Consider the following 13825-nt stretch of genomic DNA (forward strand, 5'->3'; position numbering starts at 1 on the left):
GCCTCAGCAGAGGCGCTTTGCGGTGGTTTTTAACCATTTTTTGGCCGCTAGCGGGGGGTAAAACCACCCCGCTATCGGCCGCATACCTACGGTAAAGCGCCACTTACAATAGCGGCGCTTTACCGCCGATGCCCGCCCCAGTGTGAAAGGGCTCTAAGTACTGTGTATATTTTGTTACTTTTGCATATAGTTACGGTTTGTTTCATGTTTTCATTGAGCTATTTCTTCTACAGATTTCTAGATTTTCCAATTGGGCTCTATTCACACTTGTACGACTCCAAAGTCAAGCGACTTTTTTGTGCAATTTTGGATGGGTGCGACCTTGGCTTTGACCAGTCCCAATGGACAACTGTTGCACAATTATCACACGTATAACTTTCAGGTGCACTCTATGACATTTAAGTCAAACCAAAGACAGACCAAAGTAGTGCATGAACTATGGTTAACAATGGTTGGTTATCATAGGAAAACATGGAGTAAGACTTGTCATTCAACTTTGATGCCCCAAGTCTCATGTCAAGTTGCACAAGTGTGAATGGGGACTTAGTAGCTTTCTGGGTTTCAGGCATAGCCTCCTTGCTATAAAACCTATTATATGTTAGAGAGAGTTCACCCTTTGTAAATTTCAACAAAGGCACCTATACAAATGTTAAGTAATGGCAATCAACAAATAGATATTTATAGATAATTGCAGGATTCTTATTCTTTGCATACCCTATTTTTCTTTTCTCTCCCCAATCTTCTCACGGTGGCCATTTTCACTAAAGGTAGATGAATCCGTCTCCCTTCACATCCTGGAACTCTGAGTCTGCCTCCTGGAACATGATACAGGAACTTCCCAGGATGCAACTGTGAGGCCAGGGTTAGCTCCCCAGTGCCTCACTAAATCAGGGAGTGGAAAAACAGTAATTGCATTAAAAGCAAGATTGTTTAACTGGTGAATGTAAGAGGATTTCATATCAGCATGCAAAGCTATATTCTGATGTGAATTTTAGTGAAAGGGGAGAAAAGTTTGCTTTATGTTTCAATGATTTTTATTAAAGTTTTCACAGAACAGATAACAAAGATCTCAGCATTTCATTGAGCATTGTACAGTATCCGTAGTACACCATACATACAATACACGCAAGGAATTCACCTCTTGTGTTTTCAAGGCCAATTATCATGTCCTGGTGTAGACTGTACCTTATTTACTCTAGTATTTATGGTGTATATATCATATCCTACCATGGTTCCTCAACTGTTCACATACATACATACATACATACATACAGTCCCATGTATCTGTCCTCCCTAGCCCCCCCCCCGAAAGGTGCCAAATGTGGCACTGGAGGGGTCGGAGGAGTACGAGCGGAAGTTCCACTTTTGGGTGGAACTCCGCTTTAAGGCACACTGAGTTAAGTCCAAGGAGGTGCATGGAATCTTGTGGACTTTTCTCAATTATTTATTAGACATGTGCACACTGAAACATTTAATTTCAGTTTCGTCCGAAAAATACATTTATTTAGTTACTCCCGAAATTCGTTTTTATTTATTTTGTTTCGTTAAAAAAATGCATTTGTACGAAAATCCGAATTAAGGTCGAATCTGTCAATTAAAGGCTTATGGTGTCTGTTGGATGTTCTAAGAAAATTTGACGAAGCAGCTAAACTGTACGACGCAGCGATCGTACATTTCTGGTGGAGGAGGAGGGCAGGCATAGCAGTTTCAGCGACTCTGCCAGGAGATATAAATAGTAGACCTGTGCATTCATTATCGTCAGAATGCATTTTCATCTGAATTTCAGGGATTTTCATGTTCGTTTTAACAAAACGATAACGAACGAATGCGAAAGATACGAAAATAAAAAATGCTTTATTTTCATATCTATTATATTTTTGCATCGTTGAGACAACAGTTCGATATAGATAGAAGATTCGACATGACGGTGACAATAGCGATCTGCGTCAATCGAACCTGTGGTCAAATGTGCCTAACCCAACTCTATTAGTCCAAGATTTGACATTATAGAGACGTGAAGATTCGACAAAGCAGCTAAAAACTTATGCCACGATCGGACATTTGCGGTCAAATGCTCCGCCCACAAGCTATAGTAGAATTCTAATGTTGTTTGACTATTAATAATTATAATTATTAATAATCAACATTAGAATTCTTCTATAGCCTATGAGCGGAGAATTTGACCGCAAATGTCCGATTGTGGCGTATGTTTTTAGCTGCTTTGTCGAATCTTCATGTCTCTAGAATGTCAAATCTTTTCTCTCTATGTTGATTGACGCAGATCGCTATTGTCGCCGCCATGTCGAATCTTCGATCTATCTATATCGAACTGTTGTCGCAGCGATACGAGAATATATTGGATATGAAAATAAAGCATTTTTTATTTTCGTATCTTTCGGATTCTGCACGTTCGTTATAGTTTTGTTGAATCGAACATGAAAATCCCCGAAATTCAGAGGAAAATGCATTCTGAGGATAACGAATGCACAGGTCTACTATTTATATCTCCTGGCAAAGTCGCTGAAGCTGCTATGCCTGCCCCTACCCTCCTCCTGCCCAATCACAGAACACTTAGTATTTATGTGAACACATTCACAAAATACAAAGGCTTCTGTGAATTGACAGCAGAGAAGGGGGGGCAAGCATACAGTGGATATAAAAACACACCCCTGTTAAAATATCAGGTTTCTGTGATGTAAACAAATGAGACAAAGATAAATCATTTCAGAACTTTTTCCACTTTTTAATGTGACCTATAAACTGTACAGCTCAACTGAAAAGCAAACTGAAATATTTTTTTGGGGGGGGGGGGGGGGGGGAGTAAAACTAAAAAAAAATAAAATAATGTGGTTGCATTGTGCACAGCCTCTTATAACTGGGGGTGTAGCTGTGTTAAGAATTAAGCAATCACGTTCAATCTCATGTTAAATAGGCGACAGGGTACACCTGCCATCATTCAAAGTGTCTCTGATTAACCCCAAATAAAGTTCAGCTGTTCTAGTAGGTCTTTCCTGATATTTTCTTAGTCGCATCCTACAGCAAAAGCCATGGTCCACAGAGAGCTTCCAACGCATCAGAGGGATCTCATTGTTAAAAGGTATCAGTCAGGAGAAGGGTACAAAAGAATTTCCAAGGCATTAGCTATTCCATGGAACACAGTGAATACAGTCATCTTCGACTGGAGAAAATATGGCACAACAGTGACATTACTAAAGAACTGGGCGTCCTTCCAAAATTGATGAAAAGACGAGAAGAAAACTGGTCGGAGAGGCTGCCAAGAGGCCTTACAGCAACACTAAAGAAGCTGCAAGAATATCTGGCAAGTACTGGCTGTGTGGTACATGTGACAACAATCTCCCATATTCTTCATATGTCTGGGCTGTGGGTTAGAGTGAAAAGACTGAAGCCTTTTCTTACGAAGAAAAACATCCAACACCGGCAAAATTTTGCAAAAACACATCTGAAGTCTCCCAAAAGCATGTGGGAAAATGTGTTCAGGCCTGCTGAAACCAAGGCTGAACTTTTTTGGTCATAATTACAAAAGATATGTTTGGCGCAAAAACCACACTGCACTTCACCAAAAGAACACCATACCCACAGTTAAAGCATAATGGTGGCAGCATCATGCTTTTGGGGCTGTTTTTCTTCAGCTGGAACAGGGGCCTTAGTCAAGGTAGAGGGAATTCTGAACCGTTCCAAATACCAGTCAATATTGGCACAAGGCCTTCAGGCTTTTGCTAGAAAGCTGAACATGAAGAGCCCTTGCACACTGGGGCGGTTTGCAGGCGCTATTGCGCTAATAATAGTGCCTGCAAACCGACCTGAAAGTGCCGCTGCTGTGTATCCAGTGTGAAAGCCCCGAGGGCTTTCACACTGGAGCGGTGCGCTGGCAGGACGGTAAAAAAAGTCCTGCCAGCAGCATCTTCGGAGCGGTGTGTATACCGCTTCTTTACCGCTCCTGCCCATTGAAATCAATGGGACGGCGCGGCTATACCGCCGGCAAAGCGCCTCTGCAGAGGCGCTTTGCGGTGGTATTTAACCCTTTCGCGGATACCGACGGTAAAACGCCGCTAATAATAGCGGCGTTTTACCGCCGACGCCACCCCCGCCCCAGTGTGCAAGGGCTCGAAGAGGAACTTCAACTTTCAGCATGACAACGAAATCAGCAAAGGAATGACTTCACCAGAGAAAGTTTTGGAATGGCCCAACCAGAGCCCAGACCTAAATCCCATTGAAAATCTGTGGGTGATCTGAAGATGACTGTGCACAGGGGATACCCTCGCAATCTGACAGATTTGGACTGGGGATTTGCAAAGAAGAGTGGGCAAATATTGCCAAGTCAAGATGTGCCAAGCTGATAGAATCATACCCAAAAAGACTGAGTGCTGTAATAAAATCAAAATTTGCTTCAACAAAGTATTCGTTTAAGAGTGTGCACACTTATACAACCATATATTATTTTATTCTTTATTTTTACTTCCTTCCACCTAAAAGATTTCAGTTTGTTGTTCAAGTTGTACAGGTTATAGGTCACATTAAAGGTGGAAAAAGTGCTGAAATGATTTATGTCTCATTTTTAAGCATCACAGAAACCTGACATTTTAACAGGGGTGTGTAGACTTTTTATATCCAGTGTAGCTGCTCACCTGTAATGCAATAAATCTGTCAAATGTAATTAGAGATGAGCCTAGGAGGTCTCACGAACCTTGTTAGACTTAATTCATAGTGTGCCTCTACGTTTTACAAAGTGTCTGAATTCCCAGAATTCAGCTTTTATTTATGTGAACATTACTGCACATTTCCTGTATGGCAATCCCTGGGTGCCCTAGTGGCACTAGATTCCCAAGCACAATACGATTATCATAGGGCATTTAATTTATATGGAATCATTTGGCCCCAAAATGTCCGACCATATTCCTTCTGTGTCATGAATGATGCAAAAAGCTTACATCTCTGATTCACACCTGAAGAGAAACTATTCTTGCCCAAGGGAGGAATAGCAGTCCATGCACAACATTGTTCCATTAGTATGGCTAGCTATTATTATCATACAGGATTTATATAGCGCCAGCAGTTTACACAGCGTTTTACAACATAAATATGCAATGAGAGAAATGGTAAAGTCTAATGACAGTTTCATAGCAAATCCGGAAGACCAACCTGTATATTTTTGAGCAAATATGGCTCCCCACCTATGTACACTGATGATGATGACAAATATTATTCAGGATTTATATAGCACCTAGAGCTGCACAATTCTGGATAAAAAGAGAATTGTGATTTTTTTTTTTTTTTTGCTGAGAATAAAGATCGCGATTCTCGGCGTAACATCATCTTTCACATTATACAAAAACATTGGGCTAACTTTTTACTGTTTAGTTCATTGAAGTATGTTTTTTCCTAAAATTGCTTTTTGAAAGGCCGCTGCGCAAATACAATGTGACATAAAATATTACAACAATCTCCATTTCATTCTCTAAGTTCTCTGCTAAAAATAAAAAAATATATATATATATATTTTGGAGGTTCAAAGTAATTTTCTAGCAAAAAAATACATATTTTAACTTGTAAGCAAACAAGTGTCAAAAAAAGGTTTAGTATTTAAAGCGGAACTTCAGTCAGCTTTCCATCTATTAAATCCTCTGCCCTTGTTGTTTTAACTTTGGATAGTAAAACATTTAAACATTTTTTTTTTCTGACAGTAAATACCTTATACAGCCCACTTCTTGTTTCTTGTCTGGGAAAAAAAGCCTAGGCTTATGACATCATGCACAGCTCTCTCACTCTCGTGACAGTTTGCCAGGAAGCGAGGGGAGATGAATCCTAGGAGGGCCAATGAGAGCTGCAGAGCTGGAGGTGTGCCTCTGTGTGTCTGTGTAAATCCAGGAAATGAACAGGCAGCAGCTTTAGCTGCTCACAGTTAAAATGATTGCAGCCAAACTCAGTGGGGTGAGATTTCTGCAACATATTTGGCAAGTACAGAATCACAGTACATATAAAATAATATGCAAAGTGGGTTGGAGGGAAGCTTCGGAATGGCAAAGATGTTTTTATTACAAATTATGTAAGCAGACTGCAGTTCCTCTTTAAGTGGTTAAACTGCCCTCATTTACAGACTGAAGTTCATTCATTTGATCTAAAAGAACCGAGAGATACATTGTTTCTCTTTATCACTGTTAATAAATATTTGCCGGCTCTGCTTGGCTCTGCACTTGTTTAACATGAATCAGGGAAATGCTGTATTAAAGCGGAGTTCCACCTTTCAGGGGGGAGCACATACCTGTCTAATCCAGGTAATTGCTCCCACTTCTGGCCAAAGAGCGTTGCAGAATCTGTGGCAAACTACGCCATGTCTGACCCCTCCTAAAAAACCCCCCCCAACCCCCCTCCCCACCGCCGTCTTCTGGGAGACGCACAGGTCCCAGAAGACAGCGGGGACCATTCGGAATGCGCAGCGCGACTCTCGCCGCTTACGCAGTAGGAAACAGGCTATGAAGCCACAAGGCTTCACTTCCTGAAACCCTTACTGAAGATGTCAGCGCCTCCACCCAGAGCCGCGGGAGGGGTCGGCTTTGGGTGAGGACATCGCGGGCGCCCTGGACAGGTAAGTGTCCTTATTTTAAAAGTCAGCAGCTGTAGTATTTGTAGCTGCTTACTTTAAAAAAAAAAAATTTGCAGGCGGAACTCCGCTTTAAGATCATGAGAGGGGTTGAATCAATTAATCGTGCAGCTCTAAAAGCACCAATAGATAACAACCTGCAACAAGTTATTCAAACTTGGCAGAGAATATTAGAGCCAGATTGTTTAATTTTAAAGTAGCTCTAAACCCTAATTGGATGACACTTAATTTGCTGAAGTAGTTAGAGGCTCAATACATTTTGGGCCGAAATTTTCAGGTACATTCTGTAAAACAAGAAAAGTCACTCCAGGTGAGTGAGTCTCTGGTTAATCCCCACACACACTAGTCAGGTGCTAGCCCAGCTTGCATGCTGTGTAAGGTAAGGAAATGATTCCGGACTGCTGCACTTCCAAAAATCCTTTTATTGAAACCTCATATGACAAGTGGTTGACAGATGGAGCAGGGGACAAAGAGGTAGGCACGTTTCGCGCAAATGTTAGCGCTTAGTCATTACCTATCTTCTGTAATTGCAGAATCACAGGGAATTTTACATGTATTGCATATGTACCTGATGTTTGTTTTTTTTTTTTTTTTTATTATTTGCAGGGAGAACTTATTACCTTTTACTACTACTGGAAGAAAACTCCTGAAGCAGCCAGCTCCCGTGCCCACCGCAGGCATCGGAGGCAGGCAGTCTTTCGGCGGATAAAAACTCGCACCGCCACCACACCAGTGAACACTCCCTCCCGGCCTCCATCCAGTGAGTTTTGTAAGTGCGCTTGCTCCACTAACTTTTGTCTGAAGATAACATTCAAAGATTGGAATGTTTACACAGTGAAATGTGACTAACACCGATAAAATACCTGTGTGTGTGTATATATATATATATATATATATATATATATATATATATATATATACACACACACACACACACAGAGTATCTCACAAAAGTGAGTACACCCCTCACATATTTGTAAATATTTTATTATATCTTTTCATGTGGCAACACTGAAGAAATTACACTTTTTGCTACAATGTAAAGTAGTGAGTGTACAGCTTGTGTAACAGTGTAAATTTGCTGTCCCCTCAAAATAACTCAACACACAACCATTAATGTCTAAACCGCTGGCAACAAAAGTAAGTACACCCCTACATGAAAATGTCCAAATTGGGCCGAATTAGCCATTTTTCCTCCACTGTGTCATGTGACTCGTTAGTGTTACAAGGTCTCAGGTGTGAATGGGGAGCAAGTGTGTTAAATTTGGTGTTATCGCTCTCTCTCTCATACTCGTCATTGGAAGTTCAACATGGCACTTCATGGCAAAGAACTCTCTGAGGATCTGAAAAAAAGAATTGTTGCTCTACATAAAGATGGCCTAGGCTATAAGAAGATTGCCAAGACCCTGAAACTGAGCTGCAGCACGGTGGCCAAGACCATACAGAAGTTTAACAGGACAGGTTCCACTCAGAACAGACCTTGCCATGGTCGACCAAAGAAGTTGAGTGCTTGTGCTAAGCGTCATATCCAGAGGTTGTCTTTGGGAATTTGACGTATGAGTGGTGCCAGCATTGCTGCAGAGGTTGAAAGGGTGGGGGGGGTCAGCCTGTCAATGCTCAGACCATATGCCGCACACTGCATGAAATTGGTCTGCGTGGCTGTTGTGCCAGAAGGAAGCCTCTTATAAAGATGATGCAAAAGAAAGCCCTCAAACAGTTTGCTGAAGACAAGCGGACTAAGGACATGGATTACTGGAACCATGTCCTGTGGTCTGATGAGACCAAGATAAACTTATTTTGTTCAGATGATGTCAAGCGTGTGTGGCGGCAACCAGGTGAGGAGTACAAAGACAAGTGTGTCTTGCCTATAGTCAAGCATGGTGGTGGGAGTGTCATGGTCTGGGGCTGCATGAGTGCTGCTGGCACTGGGGAGCTACAGTTCATTGAGGGAACCATGAATGCCAATATGTACTGTGCCATACTGAAGCTGAGCATGATCCTCTCCCTTTAGAGACTGGGCCGCAGGGCAGTATTCCAACATGATGACCCCAAACACACCTCCAAGACGACCACTGCCTTGCTAAAGAAGCTGAGGGTAAAGGTGATGGACTGGCCAAGCATTTTTTCAGAACTAAACCCTATTGAGCATCTGTGGGGCATCCTCAAACGGAAGGTGAAGGAGCACAAGGTCTCTAACATCCACCAGGTCCGTGATGTCATCATGGAGGAGTGGTAGAGGACTCCAGTGGCAACCTGTGAAGCTCTTGGGAACTCCATGCCCAAGAGGGTTAAGGTAGTGCTGGAAAATAATGGTGGCCACACAAAATTTTGACACTTTAGGCCCAAATTGAACATGTTCACTTAGGGGTGTAATCACTTTTGTTGCCAGTGGTTTAGACGTTAATGGCTGTGTGTTGTTATTTTGAGGGGACAGCAAATTTACACTGTTATACAAGCTGTACACTCACTACTTTACATTGTAGCAAAGTGTCATTTCTTCAGTGTTGTCACATGAAATGTTATAATATGTTTACAAAAATGTAAGGGGTATACTCACTTTTGTGAGATACTGTATATACGAGAGAGATAAAATCAGTTTAAATCATCAGTTTGTGACATCAGTTCTGTAAATAACTCTTTTCTGAGTAGGCAAGAAATGTCAAGGGAAAGAGCAGTTCTCAATATCCATCTTTATTTTTGGTTTACAGTGCAGTATGTGAGATATGAAAGGACAGTTCTGGTTGCTATAGGCAGCAAGTCCTATTCTTTCTTCAGAAACTCAGCCATAAGGCTGCTTTATATACTGAGACCCTTAGATTACCAGTCTGGATTGAGCGAATATACAAATCTTTATAGTCATAAAGGAAGCGTATAGAGTGTGATTTCTTTATGTTCAATGAACAATATCTCCCCATTTATCATATTTATACTATCTGTTATTTCTCGTAGACATTAAAGCCCGTCTTTGTATGTGAGATTATAAATCACTGTCTCTTTACTGTATTCGCTAACCATTACAACTCCTTTTTTGCAATTTTTATGACATTTCCATCATGAAGGTGAAAGGCCGTGTGAAGTTGTACTTCTCATTTTAACGTTTGAGAGAGCCTTCAACTTCTACAGATCTGCCTTCCTTTTCATTGGCCAATGGTTCCAGTAGTCCTAAGCTTGTCAGCTCTTATACTTTCAATTCTGTATTCTTGGCCTTTTGTTTATGAATGTGCATTAATAGTGCTGGATTTCCTGCAAATAAGTCCAGAGAAGATGTATTTAAAATACAATAATTCATGCACGCTCAGCCTATGAATCATTTTTAGGTTTATGCTTTTTAAGAAAATTTTCCAAACCACTTCATGGCTAGCCTAACACTCACCTTCATTGGCCCACCTAGTCAGCTGTTGAAAGCTGAATGTTGATTGGATACCACATGATGTTGCTGTACTTTTTTTTTTTTTTTTTTTTTTTTTTGGATGGGCTGTAATAGGGATGACAGATGTGTACCTGTTCATGCAGTGAAACAGGTGCACATCTGTGCAAAAAAAAAGCAGTGCTTGCTGAGTGATTGGTTGTAGAACCCAAAGTGCTAGTTAGCTCCTAAAACATTTATTACACTATATTTGTCATTGCGTTCATTTAAATCTAGTACTCTTATTATTAGTAAGGGTTTAGGCAAATACTTCAGGTGAATGATTTTTACATAAGGAATCTGCTGAATAACAATTAGTAGGCTGTTCTTCGCCTGCCAGGCACAGACAGCCGAGACTGGGAAGGGATGACCGATACAGGTGTGATAAGCAGATGCGTTTTCCTTTTGCCTTATCTGGGAGCTTACTGTGTGTCAGGACCAGCCTGATTATCGTGCGTTTTAATGAGCTGGCACTGTGTTTTATATAGACACATTGTTGCTGGTAATACTAAACCAGTCAGTTATCAGATATACTTTGAGCAGCAAGTGCATTATGATCCTATCTTCATCTGAAAATACAGTGCCACCTGTCTTCTGTACAGTTATCCTACATCCTTATTTAATTGTGCAAAGAAGATTCTACATTCTAACCCTGCACTTCCTAAAATCTATACCACACACTACCTTATTTTAACACCCTTGTACCGGAAGAGTTTGTAGACTTAATTTTATTGGTTCATTAAACCAGGTAAAGATCCCAATTTTTGGCAATATGCTTAAATGTCTATAAAATCCTATCCATGGAGTTAGAATTTGTACAACAGAATTGAGTATACAATATCATGCTATTAAAAAAAAACGAAAACTAAAGACCCCTTTCACACGGGGAGCATTCTGTTGTGATCAGCTGATCCCCTGCTTATTGGAGCAGAGTGGGCTGATGCAATATTCGTGTCTGCTCATTATCTGCAGAGCAGACATGGACAGAGCCTGAAGATTCCAACACGCTATTCCTATCGAAATGGCCGTACATTTAAGTGGGTGCTGAAGCCAACACCGGCTGGAATTGTGTCTAATCAGAGCAAGAGAATGACACCAGCAAACTAAGGATCTCCAGAATGAGTCCAAAGCTTTATTCAACGATTACCTCATTACAGCAAATTGCAATGTTTCGGATCCACGCAGACCCCTTCAATATTTCTATCTGCTGTAAAGATGCGATCACTGAATAAAGCTTTGGACTTATTCTTGAGATCCTTGGTGTGCTGGTGACATTCTCTTGCTATGGATAGAGCCTGTTCTGCTCTATGGGAGGCTGGAAGTAAACAAGTCCTCTCCCATTTTATTTTAGCGGGCCTGATCAGAAACAAGCCTGTTGATACCCACCTCTCCATAGGGATAATGGTACCTTCTGATCAGGTCTGGCGGAAAAATTGACAGGCAGGCCTGTCTGAAAGAGGCCTAACTTAACCACCTCCCATCCCCAGCCCTCCACTGTCCCTACTTTTTCCCTTATTTCTGCCAGTCAGATGCTTCTACAGATCCTGCAAATTCTGACCTCATCCTAAAGCTGACTGTACACTAGAATTATTTCAAAAAATGCAATTTTCAGAATTGTTCTAATGGTTGGTGATCTACTAGTGTATGGTCAGTTTAAAGGGATGGCTCTGGCTTACAAAAAAATCTATTCAAATATTTATTCCTAATTCAAAAAAGTATCTTCTGTTGCTTACATCTGCTTCCAAATTAAGCATATACACACGATCAGAAAATTATACGAAACATACCACTTTCAAAATGATTGTGCGATAATCGGATCCTTAGTACAGTGCTTTTGAGAGCCGATCATAGTGGATGTGTTTGGAATTTTCTATGGGATAAAAGAAAATGTATTTAGTGTACTTAAGCAGTGGTAGCTACACCATCCCCATGTGACATTATTCAGCCTGACAATTGACAAAGAGCTTTACATAAAGCAAAAGAGAACAGTGCATGTGTGCCCAGGTGGTGGCAAGGGAGAGGGTGCCTTCTACATAGTAGTCGGGAGATTTCAGTTGCCCCCTTCCCTTGAGCTCTGATCGGTGAACATTGTATTCTAGTAATTCCCACTGGTCTTTGCACTTTTTCTGTTTGCTGTATTAAATAAGATCATTGTATTTTATCTTCTGTTGTAGTATTTCTGTGCTTTAGCAGTATTGTATAATGCATTCACATAATTTAAGATAGAGAGAAGAAAATAAGCGAGATTGCAGAAGTGGGCAGGCACTCGAAGTGTTAACAATTTTTGTATTCAACATTTATCTCTTTTTCATTCTGTGTGCTTTCTTTTTTTTTCCTAGTGGACCTGAGCTCAGCCAGTGAAGATGACTTTGACAGTGAGGACAGTGAGCAGGAGTTGAAGGGTTATGCATGTCGCCACTGCTTCAGCACTAGTATGTAATCTGTTTAAACCTTTTCAGCTAGAGTCTGGAAATTTCATGTATACAGAACAAGTGCTGCTTACGTTCTGGTCTGACCCTACTTATGTGCTCTTACTGTAGCTTCTAAGGACTGGCACCACGGGGGTCGGGAAAACATTCTACTTTGCACTGACTGCCGGATTCATTTTAAGAAGTACGGAGAGTTACCCCCCATTGAAAAGCCTGTGGATCCCCCACCATTTATGTTTAAACCTGTCAAGGAGGAAGAAGATGGTCTGAACGGAAAGCATAGCATGAGAACTCGGAGGAGCAGAGGCTCGGTATGCTAACCTTTTATGCTGTCATCTGTGCTTGGTTTAGCTTAGATCTGTGTGCACTGCATATATATTGTAAAGAAGTGTTAAAAAAACAGTTAAACACTATTCCTAAAAGGCTAGGTTACAGTTTAACAGCATTCAACTGTTTTATATGATAAATGAAAGCTGAACTGCATTTTATTAGTTGTACAGTAGTGCACCAAGGTCTTATATTTGACTAAAGGCTAAATGGACAAATTAGGAAATCAAACCCTTTTTGCAGCAGTAGCAATATGGGGGGTCAGTGTAAAAATAAGAGTGAAGATTTCTTTCAGTGTGGACAGACATCCCTTTGACTACTTGAAGCTTTCTCAAGGCATAAGGCTAAGTTCACACTTGCAAAAATTCTAATGCTAATGCAAACTAACGCACCTACAGCATTAACACCGTTTTTGGCGTGTTTAAGACATGTTAAAAAAAAAAATAATAATAAAACACACCCCAGACACCCTTAAAGTGATTTTTATTTTTTTAATAGGGGGGGGGGGGGTGTTTCCACCTCACTGATATTTGATAAATGCATTTCAAGCTACAGCCTTGACTTGAGTAGGAGATGACAAGCTTCAGCCTCCCGCATACTCAACATGTAGCTTAATTTTTGCCTCAACAACTTTTTCTCAATATAAACAGCTCTTTCTGCTGTTATATTATCCATTGTAGGCTGCTTTGCTAGGCTTTCGAGGAGCGGCAAAACCACAATCGTCTGTTTCTAATGACAGTGTGAACAGGGCCTAATTTAAAGCAGTTTTTGTACATCTTTTAGGGTCAATTTTGCATTGCGCTAAAACAGCGATATTACAGACATTCAGTCCTGCTTATTGGATTTTTTTTTTTTTTTGATGCGTGGTTGGCTCCTTTTTTAAATGTTTTTTTTTTTTAACTTTATTGGTGGTCTATTGACTATGGTTATAAATAATAAAGATTTTTTGTTATTGTTCCTACTTTTTGCAATATTGACATGCTTTATTGGAGATTCCCATTTTTTTTTTTCCTAAGTATCCCCTTAAAATCTGTTTTAGAGCGC

General features: G+C 40.7%; 1 protein-coding gene across 10 annotated transcripts in view; it reads left to right on the plus strand.

Moving 5' to 3' along the window:
- Positions 1-13825, plus strand: part of RERE (arginine-glutamic acid dipeptide repeats) — a 498077-nt gene that overhangs the window by 458550 nt on the left and 25702 nt on the right. For 9 of the 10 annotated variants that reach the window (XM_073603026.1, XM_073603030.1, XM_073603029.1 and 6 more), the window contains 3 exons: positions 7226-7388; positions 12365-12457; positions 12566-12765. In XM_073603026.1, the coding sequence (XP_073459127.1) occupies positions 7226-7388; positions 12365-12457; positions 12566-12765 (456 nt within the window). The remainder of the gene's footprint in view (positions 1-7225; positions 7389-12364; positions 12458-12565; positions 12766-13825) is intronic. The other variant, XM_073603031.1, reaches the window with a different exon arrangement.

Source organism: Aquarana catesbeiana, linkage group LG10 (assembly GCF_042186555.1).
Source record: "Aquarana catesbeiana isolate 2022-GZ linkage group LG10, ASM4218655v1, whole genome shotgun sequence".
NCBI classification, from domain to species: Eukaryota; Metazoa; Chordata; class Amphibia; order Anura; family Ranidae; genus Aquarana; species Aquarana catesbeiana.